The sequence below is a fragment of the Meles meles genome, chromosome 21 (genome assembly GCF_922984935.1).
Source record: "Meles meles chromosome 21, mMelMel3.1 paternal haplotype, whole genome shotgun sequence".
Lineage (NCBI taxonomy): Eukaryota > Metazoa > Chordata > Mammalia > Carnivora > Mustelidae > Meles > Meles meles.
In genome coordinates this window covers 15,802,825-15,817,306 of record NC_060086.1, presented here as the reverse complement: position 1 = coordinate 15,817,306, position 14,482 = coordinate 15,802,825, and the positions used below count along the sequence as shown (strand labels likewise).

Sequence of the window (14,482 nt, the reverse complement as noted above, 5' to 3'; positions counted from 1 at the left end):
GGAACAGGGGGGTGTGCCCTGCAATGCGTCCACTCCTCTTTGGTCAGCGCACTGTCCCCTGGGGCGTGAACTCCAGCTGGACTCCTCTGGGGAGCCCCCTGACCCCGAGGTGGGCTCGCGCTGGGACCACCCCTGGGGACAGCAGGGTCTCCTGAGGGCTCCATGGGAATGAGAGAATGCGCCATCGGGGATGGGGCTTCAGAAAAGAGCAACGCAGCCAGGGCGCGCTGTGGTGGGAAGTGCGGGTGCTCCCGGGTGGGGTCACTTAGCGGGGACGACTGTCATCACAGGGGGCTCAGGACACCTGCGGGCACAGGTTGCAGCGGCCCGCCTAGCACAGGCGGGGCAGCGGTGCTGGAACTCCGCAGACGAGGGGCGGGACCCAGCGGTGGGCGGGGCCAAGAGCAGGGCTGGGCTGTGCCGGGCCGTGGCGGGCTGTGGCGCGCGGTGGGCGGGGCGGCGTGACGTGCGCCGACGCCGATCCCGGAAGCGGTGTCAGATGCTGGGGAGCCGGGCGGGCGGGCTGGCGGCGGGCGGCGGGGGGGACTTGTTGTTCTTCGCGAAGTCGGAGCCCCAGAGCGCGGCGGAAGCGGCGGCCGAAAAAGGAGCGCGAGAGTGAGCGCGAGCGCGAGGAGAGCGCGTGCCCGGGAGGAGCCGCCGCGCGCCCGCGCCCCCCGCGCGACTCCAGGTGAGGAGCGGCCGCGCGGGGCTGGGCCGGGCCGGGTTGGGGGCCGGGGGCGGGGCGGGGCAGGGGCGGTTTGGGGCCGGGGCCCGCGCGCGGCTGAGTCACGGCCGCCTTGGACCGGCGGCGAAGTTGGGCGGGACCCCGAGACCCCGGCCCGCGCACCTGCCGTCAGGTGCCCTGCCGCGAGCGCGTCGCACGGGCCGGGGCTCTTCTTTCTCAGGCCCGGGAGCGCGCCCCGACCCCCGGGCCACCCCGAGCTGGAGCGGGAGGCGGTGGGTCCTCCCGGGGGCCCCGCTGGGGGAACCCGGGGCGTGCCGGCGGGCCCGGCGCCCCCTGTCGAGCCCCCCACCGCCTGCTTTGGCTTTAGCCCTGGGATATGCGCTCCGAGGCGGGAAGGCGGGGGTTGAAAATAAACGGCCACGTGCAGGGGAGCGCGTGGTCGCGCAGGGCCGACCCGGCCGGTGCTGCCCTGCCCGGCGGTGGCTTCCCACCCGCGCTCGGCGGGGATGGGGGAGAGGGCGGGAGCGCCAGGACGAGGGGACTCAGGACCGGTGTCGCGTTCAAAGCAGCTGACCTGCCAGGGGTTCCCCGGAGGGAGGCCTTGGTGTGGAAGCTTTGGGGTGGGGAGGGGGGGTTAGGGCAAACATGTCACCTTCCCTAAATGCCACGGCCTGCGGTCTCATCTTCCCCACCTGCGGGTGGGGGTCTCCATCTCTTCCAAGTCCAGCTGCGGGTTCTTCTGTGACCCTGCTGAGTGCACACTGGCTTTTGCAGGCATCCCCAGGAGCCTGGGAGGGGTCCCGGGCATGCTTCACTCTCCACCTAGCTCTAAGGTGCTGCAGACCACTTTGCCTTCAGTCTGTCATGGTGTTCTCGCTCGCCACGTGTCGTGAAGTCTTTTCCACAAAGCGGTACACAGTCGTGGAGCAGTTGGTGTTTGGGGTTGCTGGAAGCTCCCTGCTCTCCCTGTCCTGCAGTAATGATTGTGTTCTTGTTTACCTTTCACGCTGCTCTCCTGGGCCAGGCAGGAATGCTCCATGCTGAATGAATTGTTAGTGCGGAAGGTCCCCACACTCAGCCGCCTTCTCTCACCAGGCGCCGGGCCTCAGGAAGCTCCCACGGCTGGTGTACCCACGCCCCGCACGGCAGATAGAATCAGTGGCTTCCTGAGCCGGTGGGGCTTGGCTGCCCGGCCCGGCCGCCCTCCCCTGTCCCCGCTATTGGCATTGGCGCGGGTTTGTTGCTCCAGCCCTCCAGCCCTCACGGCGGCGAGCACAGCTGTGTGCTCTGGGAGCTGGGCCATCTCCCAGCACCCTGCCTTCTGGGGTGGGGCTTTTGAAAGAGTGTCCCTCTAAGCAGGTTGGAGGGGTCTGGGAAGTTTAAGATGGGCTGTGCAGGTGGGCGAGGCACACCTCCAGCCTTGGTTGCCTTGTGGGTAGCTGACACCTTTTGGAGAACATCCCTCCCTGGGCAGCCCAGTAGGCATGTTTGCTCGAGGGGGAGGTCTGCTTTCAGCCTAGCGCTGGTCCTCTTGTGATCCCAAAATACAGTTCCCTGACTCAAAAACACATGAAGGGCTTCTCTTTGGAACACGTTTGCTTTCTGTGCTTGAACGTAGCTGAACTTTGAGGGACGCGATCCAAGTTCAGCCCCACTCACTCAAGGTGGTTGCTAAAAATGGGAGTTGAATCGGAGCTACTCAGGGAAGCCGTTTCCGGGGCTTGCTTTGTCCCAGCCCTGTCTCCGGGGCCCAGCTGCCTGAGTGAGCTTGCTTTCCTGACCCACTGTTTTCCCTCCGCGTGTCCGTGGCCCCACACGTGCCCGTTTGGGGTCTCCGGGAGCTGGAGAGTCTATGAACTGGCCTCCAGCAGCGGAGGAATCCGGCCTGCGTCCTGGCTATTCCCGAGTCTGAAGGTTTCTGGAGTGGACTTGCTGGCTTTAGGGTCCAGTCCACACGGGAAATGGAACCCGGCAGCTGTGAGCTTCTCTGTGTGGCTGCTCTGAGCAGTAAACAGTGACTCACCCTCCCCTCTGCTCCCCGCCTCCCTGCTCCCTGCCGCTGGAAGATGCATGGCTCCCGTGTTTACTTTTGCTTTTTGTAAGTCACAGACTCGTCATGTTTCCTCTTTCTTCCAGTTTCAGGAAATTGAAAGTGTTCTCTTCAAGTCATAGATCTTTAGAACAGGTGGAAATAAATGTAGGGATCACACAGTACGACCCCCCGCACCCCCACTTTAAATGAGGACACCAAGCCCAGAGCCTCCCCACCTGGCCTGTGGAGGCAGAGTCTGATATCCAGAGGGTGGGGAAGCACCCTGCCTGCTTTCCTGCACCATGTGTGGGCTGCCCTGGATGGGGGGGGCCAGGAGGTCCTGAGCTGGGGCGCCCCCGATCCCCTCCCTTCGGTGCAGTGCTGGCATGTGTGCTCAGGTGGCATGCCTCTCTCTTGCTGGGAGTTGAGGGGAGCAGGTGTAGTTAAGAATGTCCCCTGCCCTCCAACCAGCAAGGGAGGCAAACCTGGGACAGAAAGACCAGGACTAAGTTCTGGGCTCAGCCCTGATGTGTCCTTGTGAGACGGTACCTGCCTACCGCAGGCAGGGCAGGAGGGGGTCTTCTGGTGAAGCAAGGGTTGGGGGAAGAGGGTAGGAGCCCAGCACTGATCGCAGAGGCTCTGGAAGCCAGAGGTAGGGGCCTGGAGGCGACAGGTAGCCATGGGAGTGAGGGGCTCAGGAGGGCCTTTGGGCAGGGGGTTTCTTCTACCCATGCTGGGCCCACATTTGAGGGACCAAGGCCCAGACAGACGCAGCCAAGGCCTGAGCCAGGTAGCGCTGGAGGGCCAGAGCCTCTGCAGGGAGGTGGGCTGAGGCTAGCCAGCCAGGCTCAGCAGGTAGACATGGAAGGAGAGGTGAGGCGTAGGGGGCGATTCCTGCATGAGTGGCATGATGGGTCGTCATGCATTGGAGACACAGGAGGTGGGCAGGTATGGGGACAGGGCGCATCTCCGGGGCCTGTCAGACACGTGGGCTGTGTAACCTTGGCTGGACATGGAGGTTGGGGCCGGTCGAACTCCTGGGCAGCCATGGCATGGACAGAGCCCCAGAGTGGAGCCTGGAGACGAGAGGACCACCCTGAGGGGTCCTGGGGGGGTGAGGGGCTGGGGTGTGGCCAGGGAGGTCCAGCAGTCAGCCCGCTGTCAGCCTAGCAGCCGCCTGAGTCACCTCCGGACAGAGCCAGGATGACACAGCTTCCTCGAACTGCAAATGCAAGGTGACCAGACGTCCTCCAAGCCAGGCAGACAGTCATGTCTTGGCGGAGGGCGGCCAGCCAGGGCCAGCCTGCGGACTGGGTGTGGGCCGGGCTGGTGGGGTACACCCCCACGTGGAGGGGAGCGGGGCGGGAGGTATGAGCCCTCCTGGTCCTAAAACCTATCTTCAGTTGAGGCGTCAGCTTGCGGGGCAAGCTGGCTGTGTCACCCTGTGCTTGTGGGACACGGGCCCACTGTGCAGCCAGCTGGGAGGGGCGCCCAGCTTTGGGTCTCCCTGTGAGAAGGCCCACAGCCCCCCAGGACAGAGGCGGTCACATCACAGTGGCATCTGGCTTTGGGGTTTGCACCCATCAGGGTGAGTCAAGGTGCTTGTTTTCTGCAAGGAGCAGAGATCTGCTCTAGGACAGAGCCCTTTCCATCCCTTCCCGTTTTCCTCCTGCCCTTCTCCCTCTCCCCAAGGAGACCCCATTGGAGAGCTGGGAGAGCGGGTGTAGAACAGGTGGCTGGAAGGGCTGGAGGGGGCAGGCACAGGGAGTGGTAGTCACCTTCACTCCACACAGAACAAGAATGAGGGTTTTTTTTTTTAATATTTTATTTATTTGACAGAAATCACACTAGGCAGAGAGGCAGGCAGAGAGAGAGGAGGAAGTGGGCCCCCTGCGGAGCAGAGAGCCCGATGTGGGCCTCGATCCCAGGACCCCAGGATCATGACCTGAGCCGAAGGCAGAGGCTTTAACCCACTGAGCCACCCAGGCACCCCAAGAATGAGGGTTTTTTTGAGAGCCCACCCTGCGGGGTGTGGGCTTGTCCAACCGAGGTAAGGGTCAGAGCCCTGTCAGACTCCAAAAGCCCCTTTTCTGTGACATCCTCTAGACCTCAGGGTGTCTGGGTGGGACCATTGCGCCCATCAGCCTCCTGGTTTTGCGGGTGGACCAGATGTCCCCTCAGGGTCCCGAACCTGGGTCAGGCCATTGAGGGTCAGAGCGCACTGCGGATGGCCTGGGCCCTGAGTCGCCCCAGATGAGCTGAGTCAGACAGTAGGCTAGCAGTCAGTGTTTGCTAGGGGATGCAGGGTCAGGGATCCTGGCCTCCAGCTCACCTGGCCCTGGGAAGGCCCTTCTGGACTATTGAACCTGAATGACCTGGCCCGTTCTTTGTGCAGCCCGAAGGGAGGGCTCCCTAACTTGTTCCTAGCTGTGCCGTCCCCAGAGTTGACTCCCCATCCAGACTGCTGGTCCCTTTTTTTATTCTTTTTCAGCGCAGTCTTTCCCTTGACTTTGTTTAACTGCACACCGGGATGAAGTTTCTGGCATTGGGTTGAAACCAGCCTCCTCAGTCAGGAGAGCAGTCCCCCGCAAGGTGTTCCAAGCTCTCGGGGCTGACCGCGCAGCCCTTCTTGACCAGCAGTGTCCCCATGGCTGTGGGAGTGGAGTGTGGAGGTTCACGCTTGCCTTCGGGGTGTCCCTGCCTGACTCTGGCCGTGGAGCTGCTCAGGAGGCGACTTTACTGGAGTTCAGGAAAGCCCATGGGGAGCGTGTGCACCCGTGGCTGAGGTTCTGTCAGTCGGTGGTGGTGGGACTCCGTGCCCACAGCATCCTCTCGTGCAGCTGCCGGAGAGGCAGGTGCCGGCTGGTGGCTGCAGCAGAAGGGGCAGCTGTGAGGCTGGCGCTCTTGCCTGGCCTGTCAGGGCCTCGGTCTTTCAGCCCAGCTGGGGTCTGGCTGAGGCCGGAAGGTAGTTCCTCCCGCACGCGCTCTGGCGGCCACGAGGTTGAATGAGGTTCAGGGCTTTGCATGCACAGTTCGAGGGCAGTTGTTCTAAAATCAGTGGTTGTACAAACTCACACACATTCGAAACGTGTTTCTGAACCTGTTTTCAAAAGCAAACCGTTGGGTTTTTTGCCTTGCGTGTTGGCAGGGACCTCAGGTCACTGCTGCCTGTATTTGCGGGGGTCGGCAGAGGGGCGTGACGGTGCCGCGTCTGCCCATGTACTGAGCTCAGGAGAGACTGGGCAGTGCCCGGCCTACTCCTCACTCTCCAAGCCGTCATCGAGTCTGCGAAGTGCCCCTCGGGGCAGCCCACCATCCAGCAGCTGGTGGGGGTTGTGTCTGTGAGCAGGGGGCCGTGGACAGTGTCTGCCCCTGCCTGGGACTTGCCCACCCGTGTCAGGATGTCTGGTTTCACAGGGGCTTCCCGGTGCACTAGGGGTCGGGTGGAGCCTCCAGTCAGGGTCTCTCCTGGCATCACCTGCTCTGCCCAACCGAGGTTGTGAGCTGGACAAAAGCCTGGGACCCCTAGTTCCCATCCCCTCATTTTCAGAGGAGAATAAGGCCTGCGGAGAGAAGAGCTTTATGGCTTGTCCCCCAACTTTGTCTCAAGGTGATGATCACCTCCACGTGGACTCCCATTCGCTCTTAGGCCTCATGTCGCTCTTGTTGAATAGGCGCTCTGAGGAGGTCTGGGGGTCCCCAGGGGTCAGACCCCAGTGTGGCACCCTCCCACAGAGAGAGGTGTCCCTCCTCGCCTGGACCCCAGGTGGGCCCCAGGGCCGCTCTTCTCCCATCTATGCCGGGGCTGTCATCTGTCCTGTGCCCAGAAGGCAGATGAGGTGCAGAGTGGGTGGACGTGGGGCTTTGCCCAGGTGACCTCAACCTTGCAGACATAGCCAGTGGACCCTCCTGGGGCCTCTGCGGAGGGGAGGGGGTCGAGCCTGTGGAGTGCTGTGGCCCTGCCTCATGACCATCCTGGTTGCCTGGCCATTCCCCCAGGCACTGTCGTGGAGGGCAGGTTCTCTGAGGAGGTGTACCCGCCCTGATGCAGCGCCGTGGCCCCGGGTGCTGACTGAGCCGGCCCGCTGGCGTGGGGAGGCACGGATGCCCCTGCTGCTCAGGGTCTGAGCGGAGGTCCCTCCTGTGCTGGGGCCTCCCTGTTCTCGTCAGGCGGGCTGGGCGGTGCGCTCGCGGGATGGGAGGGCCTTCGGTCTGTGGGAATGTGAGCTCCTCGCTCTGTAAACAGCCGTGACTCACCGCACAGCTATGTGCTGGCGGCTCCAGGCCCTGTGCGCTGACGTGTGCTGGGATGACACCCAGCCCGTGGAAGAGTTTCTCAGGGCTCTCCCAGCTGCCTGGCTCCTGCCGGCCCTGCAGGTGGTCTGTCTGGCACAGTAGGACCCCTGCATCTGGAGGGAGGAGTGCTGGTTGTGGCCTCCCCACCAAAGAGGCTGGGGGTCAGGCTGCTGTCAGGAGGCAGCTCCTGGGCACTGCTGCGGTTCCCCCATGCTGCTGCGTGTCTGTCTCATGCACATGTGTGGGGGGCGCAGGGGAGCCCGGAGCCCTGACGGAGGGCCCTGCCCCGGCCCTGCGGCTGTGCCGCTCCCCATCATCCAGTGTCAGCTCCTGGGAAAGCGGCCGTGGTGCCTGGGCGACTGGGGGGGGGGTCCAGTGGCCTGGGCACTGACACCCTCTGGTAACGGCACGCAGGCAAGCTGCTGGAGGCAGGAGCAGTGGGAGTCGCGTCTAGGCGGTGCCACACGCGGGGTCCCAGGGCTGTGGGCGAAAGAAGGTGAGGTGGAGACACCCACTAGAGTCCTGCTCACGCTGGAGATGGAGGCTTTGGTGAGGCTCACCCCCCTCCCTGCTGTGCGTTTCTCTGATGTTCTTTCTGCTCAGTTCATCCTGCCTGGTCCCTAATCCAGTGACAGAGTGTGCCAGCAAGTCTAGGGCCCGGTCCCCTCTGACCACCCCCCCCCCAAGCCTCGGTGGCGCACGGGTTTGTTTACTGTCCCACAATCTGTGATGTCGGTGCTGGCTGCCCAAAGCCATTGTTGCTGTGGGCTTCTCCGTTTCCATGACGACCATCAGGGGTTGGCTACGTCCCAAGGTCGCCATGGCAACTATCAGAGGGGAATCGTGCTTGGGATGCTTTGGCTGGCTTTTTCATGAATGATTAGAATGTGTGACACAATGCAGACGCGAAAACTAGAAGGGCGGGCTACGGCGGGGGCTGGCGGGCGCCGAGGACAACTCCCGCCAGACGGTTCGTGAGCTTGCGCAGCGGCGGCTCCCCACCTCCCGGATCCTGGCCTGGCCGCTGGAGGGGGACCCTGCCTACCTGGTGGGCCTCAGGTCAGGGCTGTGGGGCAGCCCAGGGCGGGTGGTGATGTCACAGCTGCGGTGCCCTGTGCAGAGGTAGGTTTGCTGGGAAGGGTGGGGCTGGGCCAGGGTGGGGCGTGCTCCCCCCAGGGCTCCTTCCTCTCCAGCCAGGCTAGGTCAGGGGGACTAGGGGCTTCTGCCTGGGCAGGGTGCCGTCCTGGGGGCCAGTGATGCCCTTTAGGTGCTGGGTGCAGCCCATCTCGGGAGGGGTCTCTGCTGCTGCGCACTTTGGCCCTTAAAACGTGGCATCCTGTGCCTCGTGGTGCAAGCGTCTCAGCTCCAACAGAGAGAACAGGAAGTCACAGCTACTCTCACCCAGTGGCCACCAGGCGCTGGTGGCAGAGACCTGGCAGGCGGGGTGGCATAGGGCTGTGGTGTGGCTGCTGGGCACCTGGCCAAAGTGGGTCCGGACAAGGTGGGTCTGGGTTGCTCCAGTCTGATGCTGGAGTGGGGGGTGTGGCCAGCTTGCCCACCCTGCGGGGAGTCCCTCAGCACTGGCTGGCTCCTATCTTGCTTTTGGGGTGACATGGAACGAGGAGCTGAGCCTCCTCAGAGCCACTCTGTGGTGGGGATGTCCCCGCTTTAGGTCACTTGTGACGGCAGCAGGCCCAGTCCCCAGCCTGGCCAGCACCTAACTCACTTGTTTCTGTGTTCTTGTGTGATTTTCTAGTTCCAATTTCCAAGCCCTTCTGTTCGGGTGACTGTGCCCAGGTTATGACGACTAATCCCAAACCAAACAAGGCGTTAAAGGTAAGCGGGGGTGCGGGTAAGCAGACCCCATTTCTGTCCCGGGCTCAGGCCTAGGAAAGGTCCCTTCTGGCTCCAGCAGCGCCTTTCCCAGGATGGCCCTGAGTGTGAGGAAGGAAGCCGTGTTCCCTGGAAGGGGGCTGTCGGCTAGAAGATGTGTTATAGAGAAGTGGTGACAGAATTGGGGGTCGTGCCTTGGGAGAGGGCAGCTCTGACATCGGAGGGGATCAGTCCTTGGGAGCGAGTGGTAGGGGTGGGTCCCCATTGGCGAGGAGGTGTTCATCACCCCAGCCCCCAGGCGTGGGCAGTGTGGCCTCCGTCCCGTGGAACCAGGGCCCAGGCAGCACACGCCCCGGCTCCCAGGGCCCAGCTCTGGCCAGCCACAGTGTGTGCTGGCTCCTCGGGCCTTCCCCGCTTCTGGGGCCGGCAGCGTGTGTTTGGATCGGCTGAGTCTGGCAGGAGAGGGGGCTCTCCAAGCACGCCCAAGCCCTCTCTTGAGGTCCCGCTGGGTCTGAGGAGTGCGGAAGGATGGGCTGCTGTGCCTTCCCGTGCCCCACCTGCCTGTGTGCGTCCTGCCCCGGGCCCGGGAGATGTACAGAGTGGGGCACACATGCAGGCCGCAGCCCTGCAGAGTCTGGGTGGCCGATGGGAACCAGGCAATGGCTGGGTGTAGCCAGTGGCCCCCATCCGAGAAACATCAGCATGACACTGGGTGCTGGCGTCAGGTGACCCTGCAGGGAGCAGCCCCATGCCCTGATGGCAGACTGGAGGCCCGCTCGCGCCACGGAGGGCCTGCTGCCAGCTCTCCCCAGCCCAGACCCGGGCTCCCGTGCCTGCACGGTTTGAGCCGTCCTCCGGGCTCCCGCTGCGCCCCCGTGCTGACCGCTGTGCCGTGGCCCCTGCAGGTCAAGAAGGAGGCGGGCGAGAACGCCCCGGTGCTCAGCGATGATGAGTTGGTGTCCATGTCGGTGCGGGAGCTGAACCAGCACCTGCGGGGCCTCACCAAGGAGGAGGTGGTGCGCCTGAAGCAGCGGCGGCGCACGCTCAAGAACCGGGGCTACGCCGCCAGCTGCCGCATCAAGCGCGTGACGCAGAAGGAGGAGCTGGAGCGACAGCGCGTGGAGCTGCAGCAGGAGGTGGAGAAGCTGGCCCGCGAGAACAGCAGCATGAAGCTGGAGCTCGACGCGCTGCGCTCCAAGTACGAGGCCCTGCAGACCTTCGCCCGCACCGTGGCCCGTGGGCCTGTCACTCCCACCAAGGTGGCCACCACCAGCGTCATCACCATCGTCAAGTCCGCCGACATCTCCTCCACCTCCGTGCCCTTCTCGGCCGCGTCCTAGTGCCCGACTGGGGTGGGGGTCTGGGGGGTGTGGCCGGGGCGCCTGGCGGGTGGGGGGCGCCTCCCTCGTGCCCATCGGAGGGTCCCATGGGGAGCAGACCCCTTAACACCCGAGTCCAGTATAGACTCGCGGCGGGGACGAGGCTACTGGCTGAAGATGGGGTCTTGTGAGACCGTGTGCTGCACGCCTTCCCACACGCACACACACGCACACGCGCACACGTATGCACTCGGCCTTCCTCTGGGCCCTGCCAGCTCTCTCCAGACTGTCCTTTTCCCGGGGCGGGGGGTGTCTCACGCCAGGGGGCGTCGGGAGGTATGGAGGGAAGGTCTGCTGGAGGTTCCTGGCCCTGTGGCCCAGATAGTGGGGGCTCTGTCCTCCACGCGTCCCAGAAGTGGCTGCCGCCGTCCTCCAGCCGCCGTGGGAACCCCCTCCCTGCCCTGAGTTCTGGTGCCGCAGGAGGAACCGATTGTCCGTGGGGACGGAAAGCACCACGAGCCTGCTTTAGCCTTAGCGGAGACTGCACCGCACAAGGCGGAGGGAGGGAGGGGGGCTGCCTAAGGGGCTGTGTGTGCGTGTATGTGTGCTCGGGGACGCACCTGCCATTGCACCGGCACCAGCAGCACCGGGCCCTTGGGGGAGCAGTTCAGGGGACTGGTCACTGGGGGGCCTCCGGGGTCCATGCAGCAGGAGTTGCAGGGACATTGGGAACTTTCCCTCTGTCTGAGTGACCCCAGGGATACCCTGCCGGGCCAGGAAGGTAGAGCCCTGCGCAGGGAGGGATGGCAGGGCCTGGAGTGGGTGTGCGGAGGTTCTGTGTGGTGTGGTGCGGGGTGAGGTGGGCAGGGGCCTCAGGACTGTGTTATGGCTCTGCTGGAGGGGACGGGCAGGGTCTGAGCATGAGGAAGGCACAGTGACGGGAGGTGACATGGCACGGGGCCTGGACCTGCCTCCTGGGGGCACCTGGGTGGTCTCTCAGTGCAGAGGACAAGGGGACACAGCCACCATGGTGCTTAACCCTCGCCCAGAACCTTTACTTGCTCTTTCTGGCACCTGGAGCCCCATGACCTTGGTGATCCTTGCTGGGGCTTCCCACCCCTGCAGGCCTCAATCGATCGGGGCTTCCGGCTCCCATGTGCTGAGCTAGGACTGCCTCTCCCTGGCCTTGCTGGAGAGAGGCTGGGGCTGCGGGGCCTGGGGATGGGCGGTGAGCGCAAGCTCCCGGCCTCCTCTTGGCCCTGCCATCCAGCACTGAGGGAGACCCCCAGCAAGCCACAGTCACCCCGCCCGGGAAGAAGAGGCTCGGGCAGGGCTGATGACCCCAAGGGCTGCATCCTCCTTCTGCGTCTGCTGTCGGGAGCGAAGAGTGAAGGTCTGGGGCCTCCGTCGCATTGTATGCGGCCTTCGCCTTGTCCTGGGGAGAGGTGAAGGGTCTAGGGTGCGCTGGATCCTTATGGAGCAAAAGGCCCGGTGTGTTAAAAAAAAAAAAAAGCTGTTGATACCATAGCCATGGTAGGTAATCCACATTGGATATCGATAAGGACCATGGGGAAATATTTAAAAGAGAGAAAGTATATATATATATAAAATTATATACACATTTTATCGTACAGATTTTTCGTAATTTTCCTGTTTTTACTGTAAATCCCTAATAGAGCAGAGCTACAGTGGGGGTGAGGGTGGGAGCTGGTCGCCCCTGGCTCTGGGGAAGGAGGCCTGGGCTGCCCGCCCTCTGCCTGTCCCTGCTGCCTGCTCGGCCTGGGGGGACCCGGGAGGAGGAGGGAAGACCAGAGCCTTCTCGTGCTCTGCCTTCCGGCTCGCTGAGACTCCTGTCACAGGTTTAACGTATGGATGCTCTTTATGTAAGAGAAAAGGCAAGGACCTCTGTCCCTGGGGTCTGTCCCCCTCCCTTCTGGGCTTAAGACGTGTGGGTCCTTCCCAGGGGCGGGGCCTCCTGCTTCCTCGCCTCTGCTGCTCAGCTGCTCCGTTTCAATATTTATTTTTGTGCTACTTTTATCATGGTATAAGTTATTGAGAAGAGACCCCACGTCATGGTCCTCGTCCGTACGACACATGCCCCGCGCCTGCCCCGTCCCCTCACGGCCACCACCTAATTTATTGCTGTACATCTCTGCCGTGACGCTTTTGTACCTTTGCAATAAAGAGTTTTCTGGTTTCAGACCTGCTTGGTTGTGTGGCTGGTGCGGGAGCAGGGGGGGTCAAGTCCCTGAGTGCAGGGCACTGCTGTTCGTGCGGGGCTGCCACCCCCTCTGTGTCCCGCCCCCCGACTCAGTGGTCCTCACCTGCTGCGAGGTCCATCAGGACAGCCCTGAGGTGGGGAGGGGGTCAGGCCGGGCTGGCTTTCCGAACGGTGGGCCCAATTCCCGAGTGCCCTGTCTGCCCCAACCGGGAGCGTCCAGCCTTCGGACATAGCCTTCTTCTCCAGCTCCGATAGCTCCCCTCCCCGCCCCCACCAGGTGGTATGTGCCCCAGTCTTGGGCCAGGTCCTGCAGCAGGCGGGGAGACGGACAGTTGGCCTGGGGTAGAAAGCAGGGTGCCTAAAGTAAGCGGGCTCTCCTGCAAGCCGGCACCCGGGGCCTGTGGGCCTCCCCCCCTCCCCATCCCTCTGAGGGGCAGACATGTCAGCACTTGGCCTCAGCCTCTGCAGGAGAGCAGACTTGCAGGCCAGGTCTCGGGGTTTCCAAGACCCGCCGGCCCTCCCGCCTCACCTCTGCCTGAGCTGATGGGACTGCTCCCGCCCCACGGTCATTGCCAGCAGCTCGGGTTGGGGGGGGGGTAGCCTCTAGGGGGCCCGTTCCCTCCCCTTCCGGTCCGCTGGCTCCCTTCTGTGAAATGGGCGGGGAGTGGAGTGTGCCAGCCCGGTGGCGTCGCTGTGGCCCCCCACATGGCCAAGCCTGCTCCCCCTGCGAGAGCTCTGCACGGTGGCCTGGTGACTGGAGCTAGGGCAGGCCTGGACCCCAGCCCTGTCAGGGCCTCTGGGAAGTTGGGAAAGGCTGCTGCTCCTCCCGGCTCAGCCGTGCATCTCTCGGGGGTGCCTCCTTTGGGGTGGATTGCTGGGGCCATTTCCCAGGTGAGAGTGCCGAGGCCGGGAAAGGCCCTGTGTGGTGGGGCCCAGAACTGGGAGCCCACTTTGTCATCATGGATGGCAAGACGTGCCTCCCTCCCCCCTCCTCGAGAGCGCCCATACTCCCTCCAGGAGGGCCAAGCCGGTGAGGTGGGGGCAACTGTGATCTACCTGTGGGCGGAGGGCACGGCCTGACTTTGTGTCTGAAGGAAAGCCGAGCCTCGTCCCACAGAGAAGTCTGTAGGGGCTGGACAAGTGTGAGAGCTGCCTCTGTGGGGGCTAGTCTGTCTCTTGCCAGCTGTGTGACCTTGGGCCCCTTTCCCGGGGCTTGTGAGGATTCGGGGTAGGCTAGGGTCCGGGCCCCGCCCTCAGCACACTGTGGACACAGCACAGGGGGCTGCTGGGGCCTGTGCTGAAGGTGCCCTCCAACCAGGAGCCCACACCGAGTGTGGTCACTGGAAGGGGGTCCCAGCCCACATACCCTATGCACACGGTTTAGGCAACTGGGGCCCTAATGGTGTGACCCTCCCCAGGTGGGGGCCTGCAGGGCCACACCCCCGTTTGCCCACAGGGGGTCTGGCACTGGCCCCCTCTGCGTCCTCCAGACAACCTCCTGCCCTGGTTGCTCCCAGAACTGCTGACTGAGCCGGAGTGCAGCCCACCATAGTTCCGCAGCCGGGATGGCATGATAAGGCGGTGTGGGGGGGTACTCTCCAGCTGGGCGGCAGGGTGGCGGCCTGGCTTATCTCTCCAGGCAGCCCGGTGGGGCCCTCAGAGAAGCTGCAGCCTTGAGTGCTAGCTAGGTCTGCAGGCCTAGGGAGCAGGGAGCCTGCGGGGCAGCCCCTTCTGGCCAGGGCCGGGCTGCATTTCTTCTGACCCTCAGGGGTCTCCCCGGGCACCGCCCTGGCACACAGGAGAGAGAAGGACAAGGGAAGGCGGGCTCAAGCTGCAAGCTCCGTCTGCGCCCCGTGCGCTCTCTGGGCCTGTGTCCATCTGTGGCCTTCATGGACCCACTGCAGGTGGGGCTGGCTGGAGGTCCATCTTAAGGAGGAAACTGAGCTCCCGAGGGAAGGGCAACACCCTGGGTCTCCCGTGGGTGCGGGGCACGGCCTTCGATCTGCTTGTGAGCTCTGTGCCCTGCTGGGCTCTGAGCAGCACCCCAGATCCTTCCCCAACAGCAGACTTTGCACCGTGGGGCTTGTCTGAACACC

The 14,482-nt window shown here is 63.8% G+C and overlaps 1 protein-coding gene across 2 annotated transcripts; it reads left to right on the top strand.

Annotated features, from left to right (window-relative positions):
• Positions 1-499: 499 nt before the first annotated feature.
• MAFK (MAF bZIP transcription factor K) lies at positions 500-12,367 on the top strand. Of its 2 annotated transcripts, none has more exons than XM_045993526.1 (3): positions 500-688; positions 8,770-8,849; positions 9,752-12,367. In XM_045993526.1, exons 2-3 carry the CDS (start codon positions 8,814-8,816, stop codon positions 10,184-10,186), a joined length of 471 nt encoding a protein of 156 aa, XP_045849482.1. In that variant the 5' UTR covers positions 500-688; positions 8,770-8,813; the 3' UTR covers positions 10,187-12,367. The 2 variants fall into 2 exon arrangements, with proteins under 2 accessions (XP_045849482.1, XP_045849483.1); XM_045993527.1 differs by lacking the exon at positions 500-688 and adding an exon at positions 708-7,562.
• Positions 12,368-14,482: the final 2,115 nt, after the last annotated feature.